Below are 14,259 nucleotides of genomic sequence, written 5' to 3' on the forward strand. Positions count from 1 at the left end.
CTTGAGCCAGTCGTTTAGAATGGCCCCAGCCTAGTCGTGTCGTCATTTCGTATCCCACACCGGGTGGTGCGAGTTGGCCTCCATTCCAAGACCGTGAGGGACGAGCGTGACATCGCTTGGCACCTGGATCGAGAGAGCTTTTCATGCCACCAGGTCATTCTTTGGTGTGTAGCCGGACATGAGGTACGCTCTAGTAGTGTCGTTGCAGTAACGCCAGGCCACCACTGCTGCAATTTCGCCCTTGGGAACGGGGGAGTGGGCCCACACGCCTATAAGCATGCCCTGTTGCCCTTGCAGGGAGACGCCAGCGCCGTACCTATTTTCTCTGGCTACGCGAGAACGCTGAAAGCCATGGGGACAAAATGCCCTACACGCCTGTCAAGGTGAAATCGATTTCTTGTCGAATACAGACTCGCGTAGCGGGGGGACGAGCAGGGTAACTTGCAACGCTCATGCACGTATGGCGTGCGCCATCGCTTACGGTGGTATTCTTCGTCTCGACTGGACCACGGAGCAGGATTGACCAAAAAGGAAAAGCGTGAAGAGCAGAGGAAGAGATGCGGTGTGCGCAAGTGTGGCGCGGGTATCGGTGAGTGCAGCAGAACTGCAGCGCAGCACGTCAAGCACACAGAGAGAGGATACGTGCTGCTACCCGGCACTTGAGCCTCCTCTTTGGTGGTGGGAGAGTGTGTTCGCAAGACGAGGCATAGCACTCCTCTTGCACATCACAAAGGCAGTGCGGCTCACTAAACCTTTTTCCTCACGCCGCCAGCCCCCCCCCGATCCCGCTCCCTCCTTCCCCAGCCACGGCACTGTTTCTTTTATCGGATTCGCACAGTAGGCGTTGTCGATTGCGCATGTCAGCTGTAGTACACCTTTTCCTTTCCTCGGCAACCAGCTCAGTCAGCTTACTTGACTTTGTTAAGGAATGCGGAGTAAGCGTGCACCGCGTGCGGCATCGCAGGATAGAGAAAATGAGTCGCTGCTGCACACAGACACCTCCCCGCCCTCATTCTCACTCTATGCAAGAATACCACTTCTATGTGGATTCAAGGTCGCCTCTACAGGGTGCACATCTACTTCTTCACAGCTTTTTTGTGGCCGCTCGTTGCCTTTCGTAGAGTTCCGGAGACGTGCACATATTTTCCATCGCGTGGCCTCTTTGTACCAACGAGTGGTGCACGCGCAGCGGCTGTCTGCTGCGGCACCTTGGTGATCGTGAAGAAACTGTCCAGTCGCCCCTGCGTTTTCCTGGTGAAGGCAGCCCTCAGCCGCGCGATACCCTTGTTGACACGATCGGGGTTGAAGAGCTTCTCCTTCACAAGAAACTGAATCAGTCCAACCTCGTCTGGCTCCGAAAATTGAATGTCGATCTCTTCCGCGCGAGTCACTTCCGGATTCTGGAAGAAGGCGCGTGCCTCCTTGTAATAAAAGTCGGCAGGCACAGGGTGCTTCGTAGTGTCAAGGGACTCTAGAAACGACTCGATGCTGCCATAGCGTTGAATGCCCTCCCACGCCTTCTGTGGCCCGATCCCGGGAACCTTGGGGACGTAGTCGCATCCGAGAAGAATGCAAAGATCAACGAACTGGTCCATGGACAGACCCGTTGTTTGCAGCACCTCGTCGAGGTGGATTTCCACAATGGGTCGCTTCTTGGCGTCACTGATGTTCAGATGGCGGAGCATGACTGTGGAGCCAAATGTCAAGGCGTCCATATCCTCCGTGCCCACAGCCCAAGCCTTGCCCTTCTTCACCAGCTCTGCACACTGAGCCTCGGCTTCCGAAGGCGCCTGGATCACAGGAATCCCCATGAGCCGTAGAAGCTTCTTGCTCTCGTCAATCTGATCGCGACTCACGCGCACCGTTCGCTTACTCATCTTCTCCATCATTTCGTCATCACCAGCATCTTTCGCTTTCTCAAACGCCCTCTCTGCCTCAGCAGCCTTCTGGCGGCGCATCTCCAGCTCGTCAGCCTTTAATTTCGGAGGCTTTCCATCAAAGACGTAGATGGGCTTGATCCCCTCATCGATCATGCGGAGAGTTCTGGCAAAAAGCCCGTTGAGGTGTGATGTCACATCACCCTTTTCGTTTGTGAGCTCCAATCCCTGTCCGTCCTGGAACCCCTTCATGGCAATGATGAACTGGTAAATGCTCATGGAGGCGTCGACGGCGATGCGACGCCCAAAGAAGTTCTTCAGCTCTTGCTCCCGGATGGCATTTGGGGACTTGTCGTAGAGCAGCTTTGATAAGCCTAAGATTCCCATCGTCTAAAACTGCAACACACCGCTCAGCAGTACATGCACTCCCCCTCCTACCGGGGAGCAAGAACGAGTTGAGCAGCTTTTGTTTTCTGAAACAGGCAGCCAGTGACGCCGTCCCCTCACCGTTAAACCAGTGTTCTTGATACGCCTCAAGGGTGCAATATTCTCCGGCTTACCGTCGTTGTTCTTCACGAGATGCACACTGAGATCAAGTCGCAAGTAATTCCGTGCGAATTCGTGCAGTGAGAACAGGGCACAAGAGAAGTGCGATCTGCGCGGCCACGGGACGCACACGAATGCGAAGGATACAAAGAGAGAGAGAGAGAGAGAGAGAGGGATGTTGTCAGAGGGAGTGCTTAGAGGTCTCCCATGGAAGGGGAAAGACGGGGGAGGCATGCAGCTCTGACCTTGCTGCTTGCGAACAAAGGCGCCATGGTGTCGATTGCCGCAGCAGCACAGACGCAAGCAGAGCCGCGGCAACGATATAAGTAATATTTTGTGCTCTTGTAGCGTGCCGCCTGAGGGTGAGTTGTCGAACTTTTTGCTTCTCCTTTTGGTTGTGTTTTGGCGCCGCATTTCGTGAGGACTCCGCGACGGTGGGTGCTATCTTGCTCACCACAGAAGGTTCAGACTACAACGAATAGAAAGCACCGCTGTCGTACCTCATCGCACCAGGACAACAACAGCCATGACCACAACTATCATACCGAGAAGGAGAAAGTGAGGCAACTGAGCAGGCGACTTCTTCGCTGCCTCCACCGCAGATGTTTTGCTCTTCCTGCAGGGTTGGAGGAGTGGTTTTATACCGCGAACATCACCGCGTGAGACCCTTTGTCCGGTTGCATCCTCCATCATCTCTAGCACCACTGCCCACTCGTCCTCTGTGATAGTGTCTGTGCTGTCAAGGGCGTCGGCATCGCACTCGAGGCGGCAGCAGTAGGATAGGTGAGCGTTGTGAGAGTTGAGCTCGATGAGACGCATGGTCCTGGCCGTCCAAGCCGCCTTCAGCTGGCGGAAGAGAGTCTCGTAAAGCCCGCTAGCGCTCATGAGCGAAGGGGCCATAACGACATGAATGCGAAGAGTGCTCGGCACCGCACCAGTCTGGATTAGCTCGATTTTGCTCGAAGACGAGAGGGCACGCTCCGTCAACGGAGCGTAGCTCCCCCCGTCCACTACTTGCGGAAGTGCATTGGAGCAGGAGATCAGTAAAGGCAAGGTGCTGTCGTACGTGTGCAAGGCACAACGAGCCTCGACGAAGGTGATATCGCTTTCCAAAACCTCCACTTTTTTCGCAGGCGCACCAAACATGCGGCAAGCGGACGGGAGGTGTCTCTTTCCGTTAAGCACGACAACCTCGAGGAGCTCCTTCCTCTTCAAATCAGGCAGCTCCGCTGCGAGAGATGTTAGTGCAACCGTGCCGCCCGCAAAGCCCAACACCTCGATGCCGAACGGGAGTACGTTCTCCAGACTTTCTATCTGCTCTTCGGCCACGCTAGGATCGTCGCACTGTACACAGCCAGCTAGCACGCACACGGTGCAAGGTGCCTCATTTGCAGAGGAAGAGACGCAAGAGCGCTGCCCAATGAGTATCGAAACACCATCATGGGTCGGTGCCGCCGGTAGTGAAGTGGAGATGTGAAGTCGCCACATGAGATATTTTCTGAATGCAGGCGCAGTTGCTGTGAGAAGCACCGGTGAAAAGTAACATGCATGGAGGAAAAAAAGAGCCAGTAACGCCAAGGAAGAAGCAACGGCAGAAATTGTCTTTGGCGACTCTGCGCAGGGAAGGCATCGTGGCTGCCCAGCTGACCCCCAGAACGAGTGCCCATTAAGAGCTTCTCAGCGAGGTGCCGGTGCAGTAAATGGTCAATTCACGTTAGGAAAAGGAACGTCGCTCCCCTGGGGGAGAGCGGCGTTGCTACACTACAGTGAGAGCGGCACATTTTTACTGTTCTCTCGGATATATGTGATTTCTTTGTCGATGAGTTGGATAGGGGCACGTGTGTGCGCATTCACTGCTTATACAATAAGCCAGAGAAAAATACACACGAAAACGAATGGGGGGAGGCAAACCTGTGCATGCACACACGTTCGTACGCAGGACGGTACACGACCGCGCTACTGATGAGCGAGACAACACACGAGAGCACAAACAACAGAACAAACGGAAAAAAAAAGAAAGAAATGTGACATGTAAAAGAGAGCGTCTATGATCTCAGAATGAAGCGAGGGAATGTGAGAAGCGGATGGAGAAGGCAAAGAATGGGGTGAGGGCAGCTCGTGCCGTGTCGTTGCTTGAGAAAGAAGCGCAACGCTGGACAAACTGAGCGCATGCAAAGCGGCCCAAGCACAAAACTATTGTCTACAAGTGGCATGCATGCAAGCCATGGCTATCCAACTTCCGACTGTCAGCGGCCTCGCCTTCAGTGTTTCTTTTTTTCCGTGTTCTGCACACACACACACACAACCCTTCATCTGCCCACATCCACAAATCACAAGTCGACCTCCCTCGTGTTTCGAGCGCCCCCCCGCCCCTCGTCAGTGGAGAGAAAGGAGGGGAGGGAGAAGGGGGAGAAGAAGCAGAGAAGAGGAGAGAAACACGCAGCGAGTCGGACACCCATCGAAGCCACTATGCGAATGACGAAAACGAATATATATATATATATTAAACAGTCAGCGAAAAACAAGATGAATGAATGAGCACGGGGTTGTTATACATGTCGGTCGTAGCCTTTACAAGCTGAAGAGTCATTCGAGTACATCCTCTGTGGTCACTCGAACTAAAAGAAACGTGACCAGTGATGTCCTTGATCTCTCGCAGCTTTCGTTCGTACACCTCGGAAGAACATAAGCAATCGGTGCTCGCCTGTCCACACCACAGCAAAAGAAAAGATGTCAAATCAAGAGACAGGTGTACAGAAAAAAGGATGGGCAGAGAGCGGATGGGGTGGCAAAAGGAAACAGAGCACCACAGGCAAAGACGCACGCACACCAACGCAGACAGCGACACACAGAGAGAGGGAGAGAGCGGAACAAGGGAAGAACCGAACCGCACAAAATGCAAAGGGAGGAGCAATCAAGAACATTCGGGAAAAGGGTGCATGACGAGGTAGGTGCGGCAGGGTACTACCGTCACCTTTTTTTCTCTCTCGCTTCATTTGTGTGAGGGACAGCGCCTCCATAAATGGGTTTGCTAGCAGGGGAAAGAGGGGACGTTGCCGCTGCTAGCAGAGTCGACTCCGGGGCTCGTGTGTATTTGGGCATTTTCCTTCTCGAACTCACACAATACGCGCACGCACACGCGTATGCACAAAGCTATATCGACATGCACTGTCGGAAGTCACAGATACACACGAAGAAACACGAAGAGGGGGGAAAAGAGGGACGCGAAAGGAACATGAACATCCAAAGAAGAACTGGAAACACGCACACACACAGACACACAACAACCCACCACTGTCGGGTATACGCAGGACCCCTCCAGTCTGGTTTAAATCCGAAGACCGTGGAGAAAGGCAAGAGGCACCCATTAGCCCGGTGCCGCAGAGTTGCGTTTACATTTTTTTTGCGTGTGTGCCCTTTGCAAGAACGAGTGTTAGTGCACTCATGCAACCACGCCAGGCTGCCGAGAAACACTCACAAAAGCCGCTGGCACGGACACGCAAAACAAGTGCACTCCCAAAAGCACTTGATGCACGGGTGTGGGCACACACCGCAAAGGTGAAAAGCGAGGTACAGTCGTTGGTTCGACACGCAGTAAGGGCCAAATGCGTTCCAGCGAAAACGAGATCGTGCTCTGTTAGTTCGAACCCACCGACCACTTCCGGTACACAGCCTCCTCGTGCACCGCGCCGCCACTCCCTCTACGTCAATGCTCACACTGAGGGTATGCACTGGATATCGTCGCACAGCTTGGCGGCTACCATGGTAACGTGGGGGGCTGCCTCCGCTGACCGACGGAGAGCGCTGGACGGAGGTGTTGGTGAGCTGGAGACCGTGTCTGGAATAAAGGAAGCGTCGACGTTCGGCATGATAACCTCCTTACGACTCTTTGCAGACGACCTCAAAGACGAGTTTGGCGGGTCGGCGTAGCGCAAAGAGCCTCGCCCACTGCCCTTCAACAGAGGCAATCGCCTCGCTGACCCCGTGTGGACCTTTGACAGACGAGCATTCGAGAAAGAGCCGCTCACAGACGCTGTTGCGGCGAGCAAATCCGGTGCATTCTCGACGATCTCACCTACTAGGTTCTCCGGAATAGCCGAGACACTCAGCTCCTTGCTCATGTGAAGTCGCTGTCGGCGCTTCCGCGCGGTGGATGAGAAGTCACACGTCATGCACGACATCTTCTGAGCCCTGGCTGGGAGAGCCTGACGATTGACGCGCCTGGCACTTGCCTCTTCAGGGATAGGGGTGCTTGCAGGAGAGGAAGTGTACAGGATGTGTGTCTCATCTGGCCGCTCGACGATCTCGCCGCTCTGCAGCTCACCGATCAGCGAGGTGTGTGCGCTGCGGGGGCGATGCACATTCACCCGCCGTCGCTTCGCCGTCGCAGCGTTGGAGTGTTGAGCATCGTCAAGCTTGCCGGCCTCTCCCATCTCTGGTTTGCTGTAGTCCAGAGCATGCCCGTTACCCTCGCCAGCAGGCCTGCGTCGACGCACGAGCTTTTGCGTCCTCTTAGGTGGCGAGGCATCGTGGTGAAGCTCGGCGCCCTTTAGCTCAGCGGCACTCTCATCGTGAATCTCACACACCTCGTCCAGGTACACCTCCAGGAAACTGCACGACTTGTTGTTCACCCTCGGACGGCGCTTCTTCTTCGTGACGGAGTGTGCCTTGCCCCGAAGAGCGGTGTGGTTGTCGTCCAGATCACTGGCCACCTCGTTCGAGGGCTGATCAAACTGGGCGTTGTTGCCGGGGACCTTGGTACGCAACCGCCGCGGCTTTGCTTTCCTGGCAGGCGCCAGAGGGGCCGGTGCCACACCTCTCGTATTCAATGGCGAGGGCTCCTCCAGCAACTCGTCAGCTTCCAGATCGGGGAGGCTAGTGATGGAGAGGCTGCGGCAGAGTTTGTGAGGTGCGCGTCGGCGACTGGCCTTGCGCTTGGTGCCTACTAACTCGTTCTCTTCTTGAATCACGCCAGGCTCCCCCGTGGGAACGCTACTAAACGAGATGTTGACCTGTCGGTAGTTTCGGGTGCGCCGCTCAGGCTTCTTCGTCCCGGCAGGACGGGATGGCATGCGCGAAAGGCATTGCGACGTTGCGCCAGCCTCCGAGAGTGGCAATTCGCGGCTCTCTGGGAGCTTCTGATTATCGTCGATGATCTCACCGGGAGGAGTGTCATCATCCACCTTTGAGATCGAAACACTGCGGTCACCCCGGATTCGCGAGCGACGCACTTTCTTCGCAGGGGCCGACAGGGCAGTGCTCTCCTTTGCGGCGTACTTTGGCTGCTTCAACGACATTACCCTCGCGCCTACTTGCATGACCTGGCTGCTCGAGGCCGACAGGCTGCCCTCCTTTGCCTTCGACTTTTTGCTCGGGTTCGACATTATGAAACTGTCCTTCAGTTTCTTCTTCGTCCCAGCTGGAGCAGACAGCTTTGTGACCTTCACTCTCTGCGAGCCTTGAGCTGTTGTGGAGGCCCTCTCATACATCTTCAGCATCTGCGTTTTTACAGAAATCACCTTTTCAGGTGGCAGCGACATAATAGCCACCTTGATCTGCTCATCCAGCGCCGGTCGAGTAGCCATCACATTCTCGCCCGGCTTCTGTTCGAGAGCCTCCATCGCCTCCATGCACGCACGAATCTGCTGCAGTGGTTCCAGTTCACGACTGAAGTTGCGGTCATTCCAGTCCAGCTTGTCAAACTCGCACCGCTTCACAGTCTGTCCTGATTCCTTCAAGCGTGCTACCAAGTGACGAATAGCATCGCCGTTGGATGGGCTGCTCGACATGGCGCGGTTCTTCACTACGCGCATCGTCGCGGCGACAGCCTCCTCTGAGGGTAGCGACATTATCGCCTCCTTGATCTTGTTATCCAACACAGATGCGTCACTCATCGTGCCCTCAACAGGCTTCTCCTTGGCCACTTCCTTCGCCTCCATGTACGCACGGATCGGCTGCAGCAAAGCGAGTATCATGTCGAAATCGCGATTGCTCCAGTCCACCTCTTCAAAGGCACGCAGCGGCACCTCCGTGTTGGGATCTTTCAGGCGCCGCACGAGGTCCGCAATTGCCTCCGCCTTCTTCAGTTCTGCTTCCCCACCTCTGTACAACCGAATCCTCGGTTTCGATGGTCTAATTTGGCAACTCTTGATAGCCTTCACCTTAGCGGCGATAGCATTATCCGGTGGAAGAGACTGAACAGCCTCCTTGACCGCATGGTCGTGCTTCACGTTTTCCATCATGGGATTGCTCGCCTTCTCCTCGAGGAGCGCCTTGATTTGCTTGAGTGGTCCAAGTTCCTCTTTGAAGTTCTCATCGCTGAAGTCGACGAAGTCGAACGCCTCCAAGGAAACCTCATCCGAAGGGTTGCGCAAGCGCTTAATCAACGTGTAGATGAGCTGAGCATTCAACGGGGCTTCATCTTCATCGGGGAGCGAGACGGACAACTCGGCATCCAATACCTCGTATGTAGATTGCTTTACCTTTCCGATATTGCGAGTCTTCTTTCGTCGCTCAAACGCGATCGGAAGAGCACCGGAAAACGTCGAGGAAGTACCATCCTCATCTTTGTGGTGACTACCAACGGAAGACTTCACCTCAACCCGATTCGAGTCCTTGGCGCCAGGGCCGCAGTGCCGGCGTGTGCGGCTACGCTCAAGAAAAACCTCAAGTGGTGCATCTGAGGAAAGGCTTTCCTGCTGCTCTTTCTCCTCCAGCACACCCAATGGAGCTTTCGAGTAAGCTGGTGCGCCAGCACGGCGTTTGGGGTTGCTGCTGATATACTCGAATGTCAACGGAACGTAATCTTCGCTATTGTCCGAGAGCAAGTCCGATGACTCCGTCTCCTCGTAGGATGACGTCTCGTATTCATCATCACTGACTCGTCCCACACGTCGAGCAGCACCGCCAGCCACGAAGTGCATCCGTAGAACACTTTCATCACTCGAATCCGAAAGTGATGGAGACAAGGCTTTCCGGACACCACGCGCCGGCACAGCCCTTTCAGTGGATCTCGCTCTCTGCTGCATGGAGGTCAATTTGCAGGAAGTACTATCCGAGCAAAGGCTCCTCTTGCTACTCCTTCAAGTGGGAAAACGCAATACTGCGAGAGTGCTGAGTGGTTAGGGAAGCGAAGGAATAGAGTAGATTGTAGAGTTGGAAGGAAAACAGAATGTATGCTGAGTAATCAATTTCGAGAAGCGAATAACATGCAAGATGCTCTTTCCGCAAAAGCGCGAACATGTTTACAACATCGATCAACACTTCGTTGCTCGCTCTCCAAACATAGAGTCTGAAGAGTGACTGAGGCTTCGCAGATCTAACAGGAAAAGAGATGATGTCCATATTCCTGTCTGTTTTCTGATGAAGAAGTTTACTCTCAGTGAGGCTACAAGCGATCCAGTGTGTTTCAACACGGAGGCAGTGGTATCATTGCTTATCAGGGAACAAGTAGAAAAATAATAGACACAAGAAAGCGCCTCGTGCTCCAGATGAGGGCACACAGAAGAACGTCATGTCCGAAATAGGTGCTCACTATCGTCTCCTCACTGCCCACCTTGGGCAATAAAGAAGAAAAAGTGAGACGATATCTGAGTGCATTACACCAACGCCAAAGAGCAGGGGCAGCAAGTGCTTTCACGCGCGCACGGTACCTCTGCTGACCTCACTCGGACAACGCTAATGGTGACACAACAAGGACCTATTTCAACTAAAAAAAAATCCTAAGAGAAATAATTGTGTACACGCCTCATGACACATATCTTATGTACTATTCCCCTTTGGAATCAAGGTGCTAAGAACAGCGTTCACTCGATGACTGCACTACCGATTGGACACGAGAATATAGTGCTGGTTTAACAACAAATAGTTTGCCTCCACCACTTACTTGGCCATGGGGTTTTGTGCAATGTATTCGACGGCGTCGGGAATAGACTGGATTTTCTCCGCATCGTGATCCGGGATGTCTAGAATGAATTCTTGTTCGATGGCAAACACAACTTCCACTACATCGAGAGAGTTCAAACCCAGATCCTTCACAAAGTGTGACTCAGGGGTCACCTTGGAGGCATCGACCTTCTCAAAGTTCTTCACTACCTCCAAGACACGGGTGAGTACGTCGCTCTTGTCAAGCAGGTACTGACCGCTGCGGGAAGACGGCTCCTCGTGGTGGCCGCCGGAGTACGCTCGCAGCGAGCACATAAAAGAAGGGATAACGCGAGCACGAGATCCTGAATCGCCACGGACAGCACCTCGTATCTGAGAGGACCTAGCCACAGCAGCGACTAAGGGAAACGCTGAGCGATTGCCCAGACGACGAATAACTTGGCGCTGCATTCTCTCTTCTCTGCTGAGTTTGGGTTTTATGTTCGCTTCTTCTTTCTTTTCCTTTGAAAAGGGGAGAAGTTTAGAGCAGTCGACAGGTGTTCTCGGCTCTGAACGAAAAAAAAAACACAAACGGCAGAAAAATGTCTAGTCGTTTATAGAGCAGTGTTTTAACCAAGGGCAGACGCAAAGTAAGCGGAAGGAAGGTGAGGAATGGAGAGTGAAGATGAGGAGATGAAGAGCAAGCTTGGCAGGAATACGAAACAGGTGCATCGGATTCACTATTCCACAACATTGCCATGAGAAGTGTCTCAGCACCCCTTACAGCAGCTACTGGAAAACAGCACCACACTGCAAGTAGGGTTCAACAGTACAAGCTCTGGAGAAAGAAGCTGAGGAGCGTATGCTATTTCTGCTTTAGAAAGTGGGATGCAAACCACGCGCAAGCGAAATACTCGCGAAACAGAGAATCGAATGAACAGTGATCGCAGTGAGCCTGCGTCGACACGCGGCGCACGAACAGAGATCATCGGACGCCGAGGCGGTGCTTCAGGAAAGACAGCGCAAAGAAATAGAGCTACGTGCTGAAAGTACAATCCAGTTCGAAGAAAAAAAAACACCCCCGAGAGTAGCACGCATAGCGCTAAAGCAGAGCATCTTTACGCACCCACCTCCTTTTAACACGATTCACCTGGCCATATGGTGCAGTCTTTGCTCACAACACCTTCGCTCTCCCCTCTAGTTTTCACAAGACTCATGGCAAAAGTGATCATAGACACCAAACTCGCCTCATGCACGCTCGGGTTACCGCCGGCCGCCATGTCAGAAGGAAAGCAAAGGATCGCCATTGGCAGCCTCAGAGCTGTCGTCGCTTAATTAGTGCGAGAGTGTGAGAGATACCCCTGCTTTTTCTTTTATGAAGTGAAAGTACAGATGTCTCTTTTTATGGTAGCTGTGACGACATTCAAGTGGAAAATATCCCGAGACACATCGTCGCTAACGAAGCGCGACCTAACCGCTATCAGACAACAAACAAAACAATACTATGAAGCTGTGAAGGCTCGAAAATGGTACACGAAACGGTTTGAAGCAAAGCTTAGAATCTTTAAGGGTACCGAAAACGAGGTGCATCACGCGTCTTCAAAAGCCACAATCCTCGCTATTGGGTGTTGAGTCGACGTCAACCTCCTCCTGAAACCGATGATAAGCATATGGCTATGGTAGAATTAAGCACAAGCGCAAACAAAAGAGAACGGCACAGCTCTTGCGAAGCCCCAATTCACAGGCTTCAGCGATTTCTCTTTTTTCTCGAGCGCATGCTTTCGCTTGCACACCCTCCTGGTGCTATGCATCCTTTCACCCAAAGCACACTGTCATCTACTGTATTGGCATCTCGCCACCACCTCTTCAAAGCGCTTATACACAGAAACACATCCACTTGCGACTGGATCTCACCCTGCGGCTCACAGCTTCGTAAACTCCCACATTCGAATGAATGTTCGTTCGTTTCAGTCATAACTGCAGATATTCTGGCTCCTTGATTCGGCCTCCGCGCCGCTCCCTTATGAGACACAGTAGCAACAGCTACGCAGCTTCTCCGTATCCCACATATCCTTTCCTCCTCCTCCACCCAACTATCATCAAGTGAGGCGCTTTGCCGTTTTATCGGCACCCAGTATCCCGCCCTGTGGGGAAGCCAGGCGGCCCCCTCTCCCCCTCCCTCCTCTCCCCTGCCAGTGCCGGAGCCCCACTTCTCGTGGTGACAAGGGTCCGTGCGATGCATGGCCACACTGATGTGCTGGCGGTGGGGTCCTGGGTGGCGTTGCGTCGGGGTGACCCGCGACAGCGAACACGCTTGTGCCGTCCCCGTGGTAGGCAGAGTGTCGGCGTGGCTGGGACGCATTGCACCCGGCCCCGGCTGCCGTTGCTGGTGCGGGGGGCTGCGTGCCACCCCCTACGGGGGGGATGCACGCCAGGTGGGTGCCGGCGTGACGGGAGCGGGTGTGGGGCGACCTGCAACGCGCGGGGGCGGGGTGGAGTATGCGGCAGGGGCCCTGCTCGGATGGCTGAGTCGGCGCATCGCTGTAGAGCGTGTGTGTGCAGGGCTGCTTGGCACCACGCGATGTGCGTGTGACAGGGCCGGAGGTGGCGTTTAGCTCAGTGCACCAAGGCAGAGAAGTAGCTCGTGGGGAAAGGTTTTTTGTTCTTTCGGCTGTGACAAAGGGATTTTGTTTGGAATTTGTGCGAGTCACCAAGGTGGAAGTGTAGCAAGCCATGTGTGTCTTCAACTACTGAAAAACTGGCCGTTATACTGTTCCCCTTTTCAAGTGAGAATCAGAAATGCTTGATGGTGTTGTCTTTTTTTCCTTTGTATGCTCTGCTCGAAGTTCTGCGGTAGTGGCATGGGTGGGTGTCAGTGGTAGTTATTGCCAAATTGTGGTTCCTAGAATGTTTACTTCTTCTTGCTCTTGTTTTTTTTTTTGAAAGGAACCTGATGTTTGCTTAATGAAGTGTTTTATCTGTTTCAAGAGGCTCTCGGCGGAAAATGAGCAAGGGTTTCTGTGCTGATGACTTTCCTTTTCCGGAGTGCTATAGCTGCTTTTCTGCAGCCCTCTGCGCTGCGCGGGGTGGTTCTCTGGTTTGGAAAACTAACGGGGAGAGGGTTCACTGGCAGCGTCTCTCTGTCTACCGAAGAACAAAAAGTACCGTAGGGGGAAAAGTTTGCTCTATGAGCGCTATTTCGATCCTGCTGCTTTGGTGGTCTGTTGTTCGTTTTCATGAGCGCAAATGGAAACGTTTGTGCCTGTGTTTTCTGGGTCTTTCGCACGTTCATCAGCTCGTGTTACCGAGGCATACGGTTAATGAATGTGAAACGGTAGCATTGAGGACGCTTCGGAAGCTCACATGATTACACTACTCCCGGCCCCTTTACGCTATGCTCGGCACCTTGAATTATACTTTTATATCTGTTGACTTGTTCCTGGTAGAATGACATGTTGGAAAAAAAGAAAACAGTTTGTTCACCTTCTGTAAGCTATTACTATTTATTAGCTGTCTGGGAATAACGGGTAGTGGCCTTTTTTCGCTTACTCGGTGTCGGAGGTGTCAAGCTTCTCTTTTCACTCTGTTGCATGCAGTGGGAACGCTTTTTTTTATCCCTGTTTTCATGAATCGCATATCGTATAGGAGTCAGTGGACGCGAGAGAGTTTCCGTCGAGAAAGTGTTCTGGGCCATGCACCGATGAATGTGCACGTTAAAGGAGAGAAAATGCTAAAGTCACTGCCTCACGAGCGTGCCACCCGGGAAGCACCTCTGTGGCCGGAAAAAAAACTTGAGCTTCTCTATCGTGACAGCCTGTCTGCGTTGGCAAAGCGCTGGTGCCGTTTATTTTTATTGCAGGCTCCATCGGGGTGAGCTGCACTACTGCCGTACTACAGTTTCCTAAAGCAGCTTCGCGTCTACTCATCTTTTTCTTTGCTTTCTCTTTTTTTTTTCGGCCCCCTTTAAATTTGA

At 53.3% G+C, this 14,259-nt stretch overlaps 5 protein-coding genes across 5 annotated transcripts; all 5 read right to left on the reverse strand.

Moving 5' to 3' along the window:
- Positions 1-1,076: 1,076 nt before the first annotated feature.
- On the reverse strand, positions 1,077-2,264 carry LMJF_27_0250 (putative flap endonuclease-1 (FEN-1); the record flags this gene model as incomplete). Its single annotated transcript, XM_003721783.1, has 1 exon — positions 1,077-2,264. The coding sequence occupies one exon, from the start codon at positions 2,262-2,264 to the stop codon at positions 1,077-1,079; it is 1,188 nt and encodes a 395-aa protein (XP_003721831.1).
- Positions 2,265-2,924: 660 nt separating this feature from the next.
- LMJF_27_0260 (conserved hypothetical protein) lies at positions 2,925-3,911 on the reverse strand (the record flags this gene model as incomplete). The annotated part of the gene is made up of 1 exon (XM_003721784.1): positions 2,925-3,911. One exon carries the CDS (start codon positions 3,909-3,911, stop codon positions 2,925-2,927), a length of 987 nt encoding a protein of 328 aa, XP_003721832.1.
- Positions 3,912-6,136: 2,225 nt separating this feature from the next.
- Positions 6,137-9,346, reverse strand: LMJF_27_0270 (conserved hypothetical protein; the record flags this gene model as incomplete). Its single annotated transcript, XM_003721785.1, has 1 exon — positions 6,137-9,346. The coding sequence occupies one exon, from the start codon at positions 9,344-9,346 to the stop codon at positions 6,137-6,139; it is 3,210 nt and encodes a 1,069-aa protein (XP_003721833.1).
- A 151-nt stretch (positions 9,347-9,497) lies between these two features.
- Positions 9,498-9,767, reverse strand: LMJF_27_0280 (hypothetical protein; the record flags this gene model as incomplete). The annotated part of the gene is made up of 1 exon (XM_003721786.1): positions 9,498-9,767. One exon carries the CDS (start codon positions 9,765-9,767, stop codon positions 9,498-9,500), a length of 270 nt encoding a protein of 89 aa, XP_003721834.1.
- A 537-nt stretch (positions 9,768-10,304) lies between these two features.
- Positions 10,305-10,757, reverse strand: ACP (putative acyl carrier protein; the record flags this gene model as incomplete). Its single annotated transcript, XM_003721787.1, has 1 exon — positions 10,305-10,757. The coding sequence occupies one exon, from the start codon at positions 10,755-10,757 to the stop codon at positions 10,305-10,307; it is 453 nt and encodes a 150-aa protein (XP_003721835.1).
- Positions 10,758-14,259: the final 3,502 nt, after the last annotated feature.

The sequence above is a fragment of the Leishmania major genome, chromosome 27, assembly GCF_000002725.2.
Source record: "Leishmania major strain Friedlin complete genome, chromosome 27".
NCBI classification, from domain to species: Eukaryota; Euglenozoa; class Kinetoplastea; order Trypanosomatida; family Trypanosomatidae; genus Leishmania; species Leishmania major.